This window comes from Magnolia sinica, chromosome 4, assembly GCF_029962835.1.
Source record: "Magnolia sinica isolate HGM2019 chromosome 4, MsV1, whole genome shotgun sequence".
In the NCBI taxonomy this organism is placed as follows: Eukaryota; Viridiplantae; Streptophyta; class Magnoliopsida; order Magnoliales; family Magnoliaceae; genus Magnolia; species Magnolia sinica.
In genome coordinates, this window is record NC_080576.1 from 82,357,632 (window position 1) to 82,373,677 (window position 16,046).

The 16,046-nt window shown below is 39.8% G+C and overlaps 1 protein-coding gene across 1 annotated transcript; it reads right to left on the reverse strand.

Moving 5' to 3' along the window:
• Nucleotides 1–7,359: 7,359 nt before the first annotated feature.
• LOC131244194 (uncharacterized) lies at nucleotides 7,360–8,439 on the reverse strand. The gene is made up of 3 exons (XM_058243839.1): nucleotides 8,253–8,439; nucleotides 8,068–8,163; nucleotides 7,360–7,877 (listed from the first exon to the last, which is right to left on the reverse strand). Exons 1-3 carry the CDS (start codon nucleotides 8,437–8,439, stop codon nucleotides 7,360–7,362), a joined length of 801 nt encoding a protein of 266 aa, XP_058099822.1.
• Nucleotides 8,440–16,046: the final 7,607 nt, after the last annotated feature.

Sequence of the window (16,046 nt, forward strand, 5' to 3'; positions counted from 1 at the left end):
GATCAGATATCTAAAATAGGTCAAATATTCCAGTCAAAATTGTGACGCAACTTACCGACCTCGTGAAAACCTAAGAATTGATGTAAGTTTTATGGGTCCATCATGATGTGAGTCAAATATCAACACTATGCATTTGATGTGTCCCCTTTAAGTTACGAGATATCTCAAAAATCATCCATATACGAAACTCAGGTGGGTCATACCATCTAAAACTATGTAAAGACATCCTAAAATATATATAAGCATTTGGTGGGGCCCAAATTGTAAGACCTGTATCCTAAACCGTACCATTCTGTAGACTCATGGTCATCCCTGTCGAATTCCGGTGTCCCGCGATCTGTAATCGGCATTTGCACGCGACCCTGAGTTGCATCCTGTCAATCTGAGTCGACTCGGCCTGAGACTTGTATCATTGTGACCGCGCCGTCGCTGCGGTTCCAATGTCGCGTCTCGCACGCCGATGCAATACCCGGGCCAGGAGATGTGGACCCGTGTTTATTTCGAGAAAAACGCCGCACAAGATAATCTCCACCAAATGTCAAATCAATCCCATCAATCAATCAAAGTACACAACCCATCAAGTCAAGTACTCTATCCCATCCCCAAGTACACAACCCATCCCCAAAGTCAACTCTCTCTCTCTCCACCCATACCTTCCTTACACCCATCACCCATCACTCCACTCATCATCCATCACTCCTCTCTCTCATTTCTCACTCTCCTAAGTAACTCCCAAGGAGAGAATGTCCAAGCTTCCCATGGAGAAGCTATGGTGTGGCGCACTTCCTACCCCCCCTAATCTCTCATCTCCACCATTTAATTTTCATCATCCTCCATTAAAGAGAAAGCCTACGAGCTAAGGATTCCAAGGAGCCTAGAAGAAGCAGAATTGATGGGTGTTTTTAGCACTAGATCTTGATTTTGATGTAGGGCCCACATGATTTGGGACTCATCTTGATGTATGCATGTACATGGAGGAGCTCATAGTGGCAGAGCCCCTCCCTTCCATCGCGCGTCTCTCTCTCTCTCTCTCTCTCTCTCTCTCTCTCTCTTTTTCCATGTTGTGGCCCACCTAAGGAGTAGGTATTTTATCCATGCCGTCCAAATTGTGTGGACCCACCATGATCTCCACGTGTGACTCCACCATCTAGCAGCTAGGACAGTGGGTCCCACATGGAGTTCTTATCTATCCGTCCATTAAATGATCATACAGGGGCTGGACGTTTGAAACAAAAAAATGAATAAATAATAAAATAAATAAATAAATAAGCATATATATATATATATTATACGTATATGTGGTAGGCCCCACGTGGAACCCACCTGATGTAAGAATCGGATTGGCTTGTGTACCTCAACAGCTATAGAGCTGCTGTAAGTGACGTCACCAAGCTCTATGGGTCCCATCCGCCATCTACACCATCCATTTACATGGATGTTAACTAGTGGGGCCAGCCATGATGCATGGGCTCCATCTGCACCGTCCGTGCAGTGGACCACACCATGATATATGTGTTTTATCTCCACCATCCAGATTACTGGACGGTGGGATTCCACTGTAATGTATGTGTCTATCTATGCTATCCATCCAGCAGCAACATGGCTGTTGTCATGCCGACAGCAAGTTCTGTGGGCCATCTGATGTATGTGTTCCACCCAGCCGTCCATCTGGACATTTTGCTGGGTGGGGCCCTCCTTGATGCATGTGCTGTATATGCACACTGTCCATCTAGACAGTGCTGCATGGGCCACTCCATGATGTATGCGTTTTATCCATGCTAACCGTCCATTTGTTGGGGTGGGGCCCACTTTGAGGATGTGTTGTATATTCACACCATCTATCACGTGATTGACGTGGCCCTACCATGATGAATGTATTGTATATCTGCACCATTCAGCCCGCTGGATGGTGGGGCTCACCCCGATGTATGTATTTCATATCCGCGCTTTTTACCTATTTTGATGGCACAGGGCCCACTTGTTGCATGTGTTGGGCCTGCTTGCACTGTACAGGGCCACCATGTTGTATGTATTTCATCTATGCCGTCTAGTCCAGTTGGATGTGGACCCTATCTTGATGTATATCCACACCGTGCATCTCTAGGGCCCAAATGTATGTGTTATAACCCACGCCGTCCAGGGCAGTGACCCACCCTGATGAAATGCGTTGTATATCTAAGCTGCCCATCCATTTTTCTTGAACCATGGGCTACCCCATTAGACCCATATGCGAGGCCCAATGCGATGTATATGTGGCCCATGAGTGAGGCCCGATGTGATGTATTTATGGCCCATGTACCGAGGCCCATTGTGATGTATATGCGGCCCATGAGTGAGGCCCGATGTGATGTATTTATGGCCCATGTACCGATGCCCATTGTGATGTATATGCGGCCCATGAGTGAGGCCCGATGTGATGTATTTATGGCCCATGTATCGATGCCCATTGTGATATATATGCGGCCCATTAGTGAGGCCTGATGTGATGTATTTATGGCCCATGTGCCGAGGCCCATCGTGATGTATATGCGGCCCGTGAGTGAGACCCAATGTAATGTATTTATGGCCCATGTGCCGAGGCCCATTCTGATGTATATGCGGCCCATGAGTGAGGGCAATAGTGATGTGTATTAGGCCCTTGTGTGAGGCCATAGGCCCACTATACGTTTGGATCTATGTGGGCCACTCCTTGGAAGCAATGTTGGTTAAATGTCCACATTGATGGGCATTGATAGTTAAATGCCCACATTGTGACCTTCCCTTAGGCCCTTTGTTAGGCCGATTATCGATACCGATTATGAGTACATGTATAGTATACATGCCTATACGCATCATTCACATGCTTGTTATGAGGAGTGATTGATCATAGCAAGTGCCATTGGGCTGATTGTTTATTGAAATCCCTGAGAGGCAGAGTCGTCCAACATGAGCGCACAGTATACGCAGGATTGATGCATGATTAGATTGTGTGACTCATGCATCTTGCATTTTGTGATATGACTACTTTATGCCCTAGCGATATCAGGGCTTTAGTCTCTACAGGCATATCGTGGATGGGCAGATGGGACACTGGGAATTTTTTTTACATGGGGTGCCATAGATGTCCCTGGGTAAAAGTCATTAAACCTCCGTGGCCAGAAGATGCTCTAACGTCTAGACTGAGTGGATACACGAGTGCCCGAGTACTGAATACCAGTAGGTCGCGTCTCCCACTGTGTCGTAGTCGGTTGGAAGGGGTTGTGGCCTTACCCGCCCGAGGGTAGGGGGCATAACTAGGCTGAATTTGACCAGCTCGTAAATGAGTCTATTATCGACGCGCCGGGTAGATATTGACTGATTACTGGCCAGGTGGATAGTGATGTCTCTTCCACTTACATGGTTGCACATCTAATGGGCGCAATCCCGTGTAGAGTATAGTAGACTCCGGTGATGATCCCAGAGATGTACAGTATTGATGTGTGGACTTATTGAGTAGGAGTTGCGAATTCAACATTTTACTCATTCATTCATTCATTCACTATCCACTCGGGCTGGTAGTGCGCAACTAATTGATATTTGTACATTCGCAATGACTATGATTTCGGTTGGGGCGCATGACCAACCTGAGGTCAGGAGTTTACTACATTAAGTCTATCTATCCAAATTTAGGTATGAGACTGGTTTGGATAGAAGTCCCTTGTGACGAACTCCATAACCTGTGATACTACGTACTATCATTCCGACTCCACACTCCAGCTTGGTCATTTCATTCGCACCGCATATTGCATTACATCCGCGGTATATGGTATTCTAGGTTGTTACGTTTCTGCATTTATATGGCTTATTTAAGGTTGACGGCATTCGTGGAATCATTAGGATTTGTATATTGCATTGCATCGTCAGTATATAATATTTGGCTTACTGTCTCCGAATTACATAGCTGATCTACATTGCTTCCTCAGTATATGTCATTGACTTATTATGTTTTTCTATCGCATAGCCTGGATAAGGCTAATGGTATTTATGGACTTACCAGCATGTTTTCGCATTACTCTGATATTGTACGATTTATAGATTGCTAGTATTTTTGCTTACTCTGATATTTATATGTTTGGCACGTGCATCGCACACACTTACACCACCTTCTAAACATTCTATAAGCTTATGCACGATAAATACATGCAGGTGATGTTAGGTTGCAACAACGTTGAGCTTGGAGCGTGCAACGGTCTTCTGGAGCTTTGATTTTCGATATATGCATTTCCCTTTCAGCATTGTATTCAACTGTTTATATTAGTGGATATGTGATAATGATGTTGACTTTGTAATTTGAGTAAACTTGTGGTTATGCTTCTTATGAGATAAATGTACGTTGGAAAATCCTTTGTAGGATCCCAGGATCGGAATCTGTCGTATGGGCATTGAGAGGCGAGAATGGGGTACTACGGAGGTTGTTGGCACCGGATTCGACGATAAAAAATTTTGTGAGCTCGATTTCTGAGTTTGAGACGTGACACACATGAGTTTTAGATGTGGCTAAAACTTGGTCTGACCCCTCATCCAAGTGGAACACACATAATGAATGCCCAATATATGTTATGAATGTTTTAAGGCGTGGGAAACCCCTCTCGACTATATTATGTGGTGTGGCTCACCCAAGTCATGGATTGACTTTATCCACACCGTTTAACACTTTTCTCATATCATTTTAAGATATTAACCAAAAAAAGAGGCATGTCACAGGCTTAAGTGGACCACAAAGTGAGGATTGAATGTACACCATTAAAAACTTCCTGGGAGCTGGAGAAGTCACAGATGGAGTTGATATTTGTGTTTTCAATTCATCCACGTCTACATGACCTTCTGAATAGGTTGGATGGTAAAAAAAACATCACGTTGGCCCTTAGATAGGTTTCAACGGTGGGTGTCATTATTAGTGAAGCTTCCTTTGGTGTGGTCCGAGTTGTGGACCTGCCTCATTTTTAGTATCATAACTTAAAATGATCTGAGAAAATCGGTGAACGGTGTGGATAAAACACTTACATCACGGCGGGCCCCACATAACCCAGCCCGGACGGACAGATAAAACACTTGACGTGGTTAGGGCGAGGCCCCAGGCTCTCTCTCTCTCTCTCTCACACGCTCTCCTCCCTCTGTCCCTCTCTCGCCATTAGTCCCCTCTCTCCTCTCTCTCTCTTCCTGTCGATCTCTCGCCCTCCTCTCTCTCTGTATTGCTCGATCTCTCCCTCCTCTCTCTCTCTTCTTTTCTCGATCTCTCTTCCCACTGTCTCTCTCTCTCTATCCCCACCCAAGATTCCGTTGCCGACCACCCTACCCACGCACGCCCTCTCACTCTCTCTGAATCCGTGGTTGAAGGCTTAAAACTCCATGAACATTGAGGTATATCTCTCTCTCTCTCTCTCTCTCTCTCTCTCTATATATATATATATATATATATATATATATATATATATATATATATATCAATCTCTCTCAATCTCAATGCCGATTTAGGGTTTTTGGGATTTTAGGGTGGGATGCCCATTTATGTTTTGTTCCTTTTTGGTATCATATATGATTCAAATTGTTGGATTTGATGCTAGGGTTTTATTTTACTTATTTTCCCTTATCTTTATGATTTCTCTTGTTGTTGTTTTTTTTTTTTTAATTTTTTTTTTTTTTTTATAATTAGTGTAATACATTCTAATTTTGGTTTCTTGTAATCTTTGGGCCCTTTGATTGGTATCAGTAAGGGCCTGTTTGGATGCCTGTAAGTTCTTTTAAGTTGTAAGTGACTTACCTGTAAGTGACTTACAGGTGAAAGTTACTTGCAGGTAACCTGTTTGGATGTAAGTTGTAAGTCACTTACAGGTAAGTTAGTTTTTCTGTTTGGATAGCCTGTAAGTTACTTACAGGTAGAAAGCTGTATATTCACACCGAGCAGAGCTTAGATTGGGGAATCATTCTAAAATGTTATAATCATATAAAAAAAAACATAGGATCAAATATGTTATTTTGTTAAGCCCATCAAGATGAATATTTGAGATAATTATTAAGCTAAACCAATCATCAAGTGAGCTATAAAAGTGGGCCCACGAATTCAAAATATCTATAATATGGAGTAATAACTCAATTTAAGTATTGAGAATAAACTTAAAAATATTAATAGAAAATCTAATAATTAAATTACATTACCAATGTCTTCTTTAACTATAGAAATTACATTTAAAATTTTTTACTAGGGAATCATTCTCTCCAACCATTCATTCCTTTGAATAGGACTTACATGATCTAGAAATGTAGAAGCAAAATGCGGTCTTTCCGCAAGGAATGTGTAGGCCCTATACATAATGTCAGAATCAATGGTTGTCATATTCTCCAACTCATCCTATAGTCTTCCTGCTGTTTTAGTTTTGAATGAAACATATTCATCCATTGTTTCCTGCATGCGTTCAAACTTTTCAATAACAGTTGATGCAATAGAGGCATTCTTCTTCTTCTTTAATGGCCTTGGAGCAGAGTTTCTCACATCCCTTTGACTGCTTCCTTCGCCATATTGATATTAACCTTGTGTTCCGTCGGAATATACATCATCGGGTGGTGCAAATGGTGTATATGATCCAGAGGGGTATGAGGACAATGGGATGTCATCCATGTAATGAGATGAATGGAGGACTTCTTCCTCAAGATCGGATGTAGTTCGTGCTGCGTTCCCGGTAGCAGAATCGTCCCCACATATAATATCAAACTGAGCTAGCAGTGGGAATGGTTTGTTTTTGATATGAATAGCTTCAGGTTTTGCCTATAAAACAAATGAAATTTAATTAGTTTTCACTATATATGAATGACTTCAAGTTTTGAATGAACTTCACCTTGATGAATTCATCCCAAACGTCTGGTTCAGCAGTAACACATTTTCTTTCTTCATCCTAATCGAAGCCACTTTTGCTAAGTGCAAGCTTTGCCAAGTTATATTTCTTTTTAAGCGTTCGTAACCGATTCCTGCACTTTTCTCCATCCACTTGCACAGAAAATGTCTCCATCACAATTTTTGCTACTTTATTCATACTAGCTTCTCGAAAAGCGTTGTCAGATTTTTTTCCCAGCGATACTTCCTCAACTAAGGCGTTTGCCATACATTCATCCATATATGATGTCCAATTAATTTGTGCCTTTCGGCCACTGCTGCTTGCCTTTGCATTTCGTGACATACCTTAAAACATTATACATTTAAACATTACAAACATGTAAAGCCACATAAGATATAGAAATATTATAAATTGCAATAATCTTTCTATCAGCATCCACATTCTAAATATATATATATATATATATATATATATATATATATATATATATATATATATATATATATATAAACTAATTGATGTTTTGTTCTAGCTTATATGATTCCCACATAGCCGACGCAAGTCCAAGTCGAAATTCCCTCCATCTTTGTTTTTCCCTCCTAGCAGCCGCAGATTCATTTCGGAAGTCGCATTCATTCTCATCTTCACTACTCTCATTACCTTCATCTTCATGCATCTCACTTTCATCTTCACCATTACCAATATCATTGTTATTTTCAAAATCAAGCTCTTGATCACGTTTTTCATTGATAATATGATTATGTAGGATACAACATGCTGCGACTATATTGACTTGTGTATTTAAAGGATAGCCTGAAGCAATCTTCAATATGGGAAATCGTGCCTTCAATACTCCAAAAGCACGTTTTATAGCATTCCACAATGAGGAATGGCGAAGATTAAACAACTCTTCCTTTGTCCTAGGTTGACAACCTTGCCTAAATTCTTTTAGATGATACCGAATGCCACGGAATGGTGCCAAAAAGCCCGGCGCATTCGCAAAACCAGCATCTACTAAGTAATATTTGCCTTAAAAAAAACACACTTTAAAAGTCATGTAAATGTAATCTGCTTATTAATAAATAAATATATATTTATATGTCTACTTAGATCAATATGGGAAATCGTGCCTTCAGTACTCCAAAAGCGCGTTTTATAGCATTCCACAATGAGGAATGGCGAAGATTAAACAACTCTTCCTTTGTCCTAGGTTGACAACCTTGCCTAAATTCTTTTAGATGATACCGAATGTCACGGAATGGTGCCAAAAAGCCCGGCGCATTCGCAAAACCAGCATCTACTAAGTAATATTTGCCTTAAAAAAAACACACTTTAAAAGTCATGTAAATGTAATCTGCTTATTAATAAATAAATATATATTCATATGTCTACTTAGATCAATACCTGCTAGGACAATTAATTTGTGTTGTTGGTTAAGAGCATCTGCCAGTATTTGTGAATCTGATGCGGATCCCTCCCACCCCGCTAGTACATATTGAAATGTTAAATCAAAAGAGCAGCTTGCTAACACATTTTGGGAAATAAATATCTTTCGATTACGCCACTTGGCTTGCTCTTTTATACTGATCATCGCTGGAATATGTGAGCAGTCTATGGCTCCAACACAATCCTTAAAGTACGGGAAAAATCTCGTACTATTCATTATTTCGGGTGGTACACCATTTCTAGGTGGTTTTATAATATCGCGTTGTAAAAGTACAACTGCATTAAGCATTCTGTTAAAGTGACGACTAATTGTTTCCCCAAAATGGTTAAAATGATGTTGCATGATACGGTTCTTAATATTATGGCTAATTATATGAAGAAAAATTACTAACTCTTCTTCCAGTGATACGCCAAATGTGCCTCGTAGGTTACTCTTTTCTTGTATCATATCACGAAGGCTAAAGAAAGCGTCTTTGTGCATACGAATGTAGTTAAAACATGTTGGCCCCGGTCCATTAATAATCGCATTCGCAGCCTGTGCGCCTATCCAATTTCGTTGATGTTCTTGTGATTCTTCTAACATATTGTTTTTATCAAGCCAAATAGTCATTAATGCACAAGCCGTAGTCATTGTAGACATCATATGAAAATCCATCTCAGAATCCGAATCCATTTCGCAAATAGATCTAAAAATCAAAGAATAAATATATAGTAAGATAAGTTAAAGATTGAAACAAATGATTGGCAAGGTCACAAAGAACCATACAAAGAGACCACAGTTGGGTTCAGCTTGGTTCCATGTGGTGGAGACTTTTTTTTTTTTTTTTTTTAACAAGAGGCTAGAACAAGATAAATAGCAAAAGCAATGAGTTAAGAACAAGAGGCTAAAACAAATAAATAACAAAAACAATGAGTTAAGAACAAGAGGCTAGAACAAGATAAATAGCAAAAGCAATGAGTTAAGAACAAGAGGCTAGAACAAATAAATAACAAAAACAATGAGTTAAGAACAAGAGGCTAGAACAAATAAACAGCTCTTTTTGTTGTTCGTCCAGCTCTTTCTGTGCAGTTGGGTCCCATGGTTACGTTCGGATTAGAGGCCCATAACAGGTGTGAAAAAATGCGCACGTGCGCAGGTGTGCCAGCGTTATATATTAACGTCAAACCACTCCCGTTTCAAAGGAGAAAAAACAGGGTGGATGAAACCTACCGTTTCGAGAGGAGAAAAGGCGGAAGGCACCACGCAGCGATTACAGAGACGGAGAGAGATTGCAGAGAGGGAGGGGGAGAGAGATTGCAGAGAGGGAGAGAGAGAGCTTGGGATGGAGAGACGAAACCTGCAATCCCCTTTTTATAGAAGCTTATCAATGGTGGTTGTTGGTATGGTAAATGGCAGTCGTTGGTGTAGTAATAATGAAGCTTTTCTGCGGTAATAGTGTTGTAGGATGTGGATTAGCTGAACTACTGCAAGGCTTGCTGGAGTTCCTTCAATGGCTGCTGCTTCCTCTTCATTGGCTGGAGCTTCATGGCTATAATGGTGGTTGGTGGGTTGGTGTGTTTCTCCCTCTTTCCCTCTTTTTAAAAATATGACCGTTGAGCCTGTAAGTGACTTACAGGGAAGTGACTTCCCACCCCCCTCGCCCTGCAGTTTTTTGGTAGATTTGCCTGTAAGTGACTTACAGGTTGTAAGTTACTTACAGGCGATTTTTCTCCCCCAAACACCACCTGTAAGTGACTTCCCTGTAAGTGACTTCCCACTTACCCAACTTACAGGCATCCAAACAGGCCCTAACATCCCCAATGAAGTCTATTTCTGTTCGCTGGATCCAGCAGTTGCTAGATGTGTGCTGTTGCTACCTGCATTTTAGGCAGCAGCTGCTGTTATTTTGAGGTTCATGTTTGTCCCAGCTGTGGCTATGCCTTTGCTGCAGTGGTGTTCTCTAGCTGCTGCTATATATTTTATTCTTATGCAGAGCTGTGAATTGATGTAGCATTTGGAGTCGTGCATCTGGATGCCGCTGGTGTTCTTCCTCTGCACAATTAGCCAGTTGCATCTCTGTCAGTTGCTGCTATTGCTGAGTTTGAATCCTGCTAATGATTCATGCACCCTGCTTTTATTGGTACTGATGCTGGTTGCTCTGTTTCAATGTAGCTGGTGGCTATAGAAGGTTTTTTTTTTTTTTTAAAAAAAAACATTTTGTTGTTGTTCTCTTTCTAATTTTCATGATGGATCCTAAAAATCAAGGCCACGCCATAAGGAATAGTGTCAAATCATGCTAAATTTACTATATATGGCCAAGTTGAGTCTTGGAATATCCTGATTTTCATTGAATCCATTCTTCCCAGTTTGGCAAATCATATAAGTAGATTGGATGGCAAATAAATATCAGGGTGGAACCTGTATGTACTTTGGACGATTTTGGTGGTGGGAATTACTATTTCAACTGTTCCCCGGCAGGTGTTGTCTTTGGTTTTGGAAGATTTTGGGTACCACCCACTCCGCATGGTCCATATAGGCAATTTGGATCATTGCAACATGCCCTGGATCTAGCTGCAGTTAGGGGTGAAACTCGGACAGGTGGATTTGGATTGAAGATCAAACTGAGCCCAAGTAGACTCTCAATCCAACCCAAGCTCGAGAGGACCCAGTTTGCAACCCAACCTGAGTACCAAACCTGGAGTCCTCATACACAGTAGAGATGTGAAAGATGGAGGAAACGTATGTATACTTAGAGAAAGCAGTTAATTGTGTCTACTGTATGATATAATCAGATTTTTTTATTTTTTATTTCCAATGGTTTAAACATTGCATTATCTTGTTTGGCATCTCTACTTTAATGGAATAAGAACTTTTGAAATAAGAGTTACTCAGTTGTTTTAAATAAGCTCATTTGGTAAAATTACTTTTTCAAATCTGAAAACAGCTCTTATTTAAAATAAGCATGTTTGGTAACATGTTGAAATAAGTGCATTTTTTAAGGGTAGTAGATATCATTTTTTTTTATTATTTTAAAAAAAATAAAATAAAATTACAACATGGCTGTGTTTTGATTCATTTAAGAACCTCCTTTTTTTTTTCTATTTTTTTTGCAGGGTTTGAAGATAGAAAAAAAAAAGTTTGAATCATTAACCTTGATCATCAATCATTTAGGCCCCACGTTTGATTGATAATAACTCTTGGGAACTACTTTGATTGGATGAATCCAGCCATTTGATCAGTGGTCATTGATCAAATGGCTTGCATTTTTGTTGTCAATTATGTGGGTGGAGAAAAACAAGAGAATCACACCCACTTTTCATTGATCTAACAGTTATGCTTTAGAAGTAGACAGTGTTCTCCTCTTTGTAACTGATATGCTACTCTCAGCTTCTCGTTTTGTAACTGATATGCTTGAGAACACACAAAACTGAACTACACTTTGCGTGGAACAAAGTATAAGGGAATGTTCAAAAGAGCTACCTTGATAAGCTTTGTGGGCCAGATTGTGCATTCTTATTTGCCAAACATCTTAGATATCAACTTAGTAAAACCATGTGTAGTGTCAACTTTATTTGGACTAATATTCATATTTAGATTAATTAACACAAAATTCTGTTACTAGTTAAAGATTACTGCTCCCAATTCCCAAGACAGAAACTGTGATACTGCTAAACCATGGTTGAAATAATAGTAGGACCTTGTTACCACTTCAATCATGTTGGGCTGGAAAAGTCTGTAAAGCAGAAGATTGCTCAGTGTGGGGGCATCTTCCTTGTTGCCTAAACTGATGGCGTTAAATATGCTTGGGTAGCCTTGTAAAGCACAACTGGGGGGCACACTCGAACACGCCCTGAATCATTATAATCTTGCACTCCTGGTTCTTTTAGTTGGGATGGCTCAATTTTATTTTATTTTGTTTTGTTTTTGGTTTTCGTTTTTCGTTTTTTGTTGTTGTTTTGTGTGTGTGTGTGTAGGGATAGCTCAACTTCATGGCTTCTTAGCATGGAAGTTAAAAATCTGTTGATTTCAAATTTATTTTTCTATTGACTCGGAACTCAGAACCCAATCATATTGAATCACTAGTTGATTTTGAATTTATTTTTCTTCAACTTTGATTTGCACCATGTAGGTGCATAATCGTATCATTTGCTTTTTCGAAATATTGAGAATGCATGTATGCAAATGCTTGTTTTGGACATTTGTTGAATTCTTTTATTTGACTGTCACTCATGTCCATGATTGCTGAATATGCATACTATTCTTTGAACCAACTTATGATCATTTGCTTCAGAAACTGCTAAATTAAATGCTAATTGATTGAATGTTATTGTTTTCAAAGAAAGGTGGATTAGGTGCCAACTCTTGAGAAGGTTTCAGATCTACGTCTTCACACATTTTGTTTATATTCTCTATGTGGTTTGGTTATTTGGACCCTTGAGACATTTACGGCTGATGTTGTTACTGTCAGGTCAAAGTTCTTTCGACTGTCGGAACTTATCACATCGGCGATTCACAAAATCCATATGAACAGGCAATATCTATCGTTAGAAGGACCCTTTCTGGCTTTGATGAGGATGACCTTATCCTTTGTTTTGGATTTGGAGATGATTAGTTATATATACTCTGCTTCTCACATTCTTTTCCTCATAGGGCAGTGAAGGTGTTGGCAATCTGAAGATTTTGCCCATCACATCCAGAGAAAGAACCTGAAGACAAGGTAAATAAGCTTCAACTTAGTTAGTTATTGGATGTCCTGTTTCCATCTTGCTATTAAGCTCCTTATTTTTCAGATTGTGTTTTTCACAGTTGTATTTTGCAAAGTTTAAAAAAAAAAAAAAAAAACATTGTATTTTTGTCTTCAATTAATTCTCCTTTTTGGGTTGCCTCTTCCCAAACACAATTCCATTCTCTTTAAGTGCTTTGAGATGGTCTCATCCATCCTATTCTTCAACTAAGCAGCACAAAAATGTGTCTCAGTATGTGGGTATATTGTCTGTCGTCATGCATGCAGACGTTTCTGAATATGAGGTTTCTTTGATAGTATGCCTGCCCAAAGTTGAGATGGTATTAAATTTCATGTGATAGCCTTTGGTAATGCCGAACTTTGTTTTATACCATTTTACCTGGTTCATGTAATATTTTTTTCAGCATCATCGTCTTTTACACCTTCATGTGATAGTTCTCATTTGCTTGTGCTAATTTTCATAGCTCCAAAGATCTTATGCTTGTTTAGAGGTGCATGTTCATATTTGAATTTTGAACTATCACTTGTTTTTCTATAACAGTTCAATGCTTTTTTTAGTGCGGTTTGACATTCTAGATTCCAATGACAAACAAATGAGAAAATAAAGAAAAGAAAATCATTCCTTCCATTTTTCTTTCTACTCCTTTCCAACAAAATTTTATACTGAAAACACATCAAAGAAATGCTAAGGCAGTTGCATGATAAGAGATGAAGATGTCATTCATGGCACACATGTTAGATTCATGCCATTCTGCAGGAAGCCGACAACAAACATGCCCTGGTCTAAAATTCAGGCCAGTCGACTCATCAGGTGAGTCACACACACTGAAAATAGATCGTTAATGGGGCTACTGCTGATTTTGTGAATTGTGGACAAGGGCGTGTTGACAGACGACCCCACCTAATGAATGGTCTGTGTGTCACAAATACGTGCTGTGTGAATGCACATCTGCCATGAAACATCTGTCAAGTAGGTCCCATCAAGAATATGCATTGGCTGAAAATCAGCCTGGTTTAATCACCAGTTGGGAAGACATGTATGAAAACATGAATTGGGGCATTTTTATTGCATGGGACGTTTTTGCATGAATTGTGAACTGGTTGTCTGATCTTGAAGCCTCTGATCCTGGGCTGTCTTCAAGTTCATGAACCATGAGCTTGCTTTATTGTTACTTGAGCATGTGCATGTTTTTCATCTGTGGACATGTTATCATGCAAATTCTGTTTTATAACTATAATTAGGACTTTGAGCCTATGATACCTGGATTCTTCAAATAATTGAAATACTTGAGTTGGATACTCAGATGCTTGCGACAATTTGGTGTTCGCTGACAGTATGAATGCGTTTCATCTTTAGGCATCTTCTTTTCAATCGCATATGTGAATCACCTAAAATAATCACACATGTTAGGTGAGGACTACAAATCATACCAATGCACTATCATCATGGTTTATTTAGTGTTGCTTTTTTGTTTCACCGCTTGAAACAAGTCTGAAACTTAGTTAATATTGGATGAATTTGGCACCTAAAAGCACACTCCATAAAAGAACAGGGTCTGTTGATGCTTTTGTTGGTTAAGCGGTCTTCAATTTCCATTGCTTCAATGGATCCTCATTCTTTGCTTTTGGCATTTTAGCTGCGTACTTCGGTTTGTTTCTCTGGTGAATCCATGCAAGAAAAAGTAGACTGCGAATTTGTTGTTCTTTATATTGTATTTGTAGTAGAATCTTTAATTGTTTACCCAACACCCAGGTCCTTAACATGGTTCCAAGGGAATCAGATGGTGAGCGTCTTGAAGAGGCTCTTGCCCATATTTGTCACTGCATTGGTGGTGCTGCTGCTGCCGAGAACGCTGATAGTGACAGTGATTTGGAAGTCGTGGCAGAATCACTTACCGTCAATCTCCGCTGCCCAGTAAGTGATAATGTTCTTTACATACGCATACCAATGCGTAACATAAGGTACACATATTTCTATGCGGTCGAGCTCATGGGAACTTGACTTGATTTTCAAGCCTGAGGCCCACCATGGAATCGTGCATCTGACTGATGGGGTAGATGTTTGACATGCATCACGGTGGGGCCCACAGCTCGATCTCATGGGAAGTTCCCATGAGCTCGACAACATGGAACCATTTCCATATATATATATATATATATATATAAAATGTTCATGTCTAACCCCACCTACTCTAATTAGTTGTCCAACCACTAGATAAATTTAATCCTGTCATGTGTGTAGAATATCCAACTCGTTCAAAAGTTGGGTCCCACCACATGGATCACCTTATGCAAAAAATCAGCCTGATCCATTCATTAATTGGGTCACATCAATTTTTTTCTGTATTACACTAAATTTATAGTGTAGAATATATACAGTTCCTTATCATCTATCATATGAAGTGATTTGAAATTTCATTGCTAAAGATTTTCTTCTCATCCTCTGCAGATCCAAGCAGATGCTACCGGCCACTGAAATCAATGTAAACATGTGTAATCTGAATGTGCTTTGCTAGCTGAGCTTGCACTCATTTGTTATCCTGAGGCCCTTTCAAGCTATCTAGCTTGGATGTTAAATTTTGTCTTCCTTTGCAGCACAGGTGTTCGGGTCTTCTTTGGTCACTAAAGATTATTATGCTGTTTGGCATAAATTGTGGTTTTGAAATCTATGATCCCTTTTTAAACTCATTGCCTATACAATGTCTTTTAAGCAGGAATTTCAGGGGAGTTGTTGCTGGAATCTCTGTTGCAGCAGTTGCCATTATACTGTTTCTAAGAGTTTGTCTATACATTGGTGCGTCTAGAAGAAAGAAACTGAAGAAGGCATCATTGCTTCGACCACCTTTTGAGGATGACTCTATTCATCATGGATAAGGTAAATCTCTTGGTGAGGTATTAATCTCTACATTTTCCTTTTAGGAATGCTCCTTCAAGGTTCCACCATGAGGCCATGGCAATCTGAAAGTGATTCATGTTAGGAAAGATTGAATAGGTGGTTTGTTGCTCGTATTTAGTAACGGTAATGGCC

Bases quoted from the DNA above. Each gene is read 5' to 3' on its own strand.
- LOC131244194 (XM_058243839.1), bottom strand. From the start codon at position 8,439: ATGATCAGTATAAAAGAGCAAGCCAAGTGGCGTAATCGAAAGATATTT. The intron at 8,164-8,252 runs GTATTGATCTAA...GTTTTTTTTAAG, and splicing joins CAAATTAATTGTCCTAGCAG to GCAAATATTACTTAGTAGAT. The intron at 7,878-8,067 runs GTTGTCAACCTA...GTTTTTTTTAAG, and splicing joins TCTAAAAGAATTTAGGCAAG to GCAAATATTACTTAGTAGAT.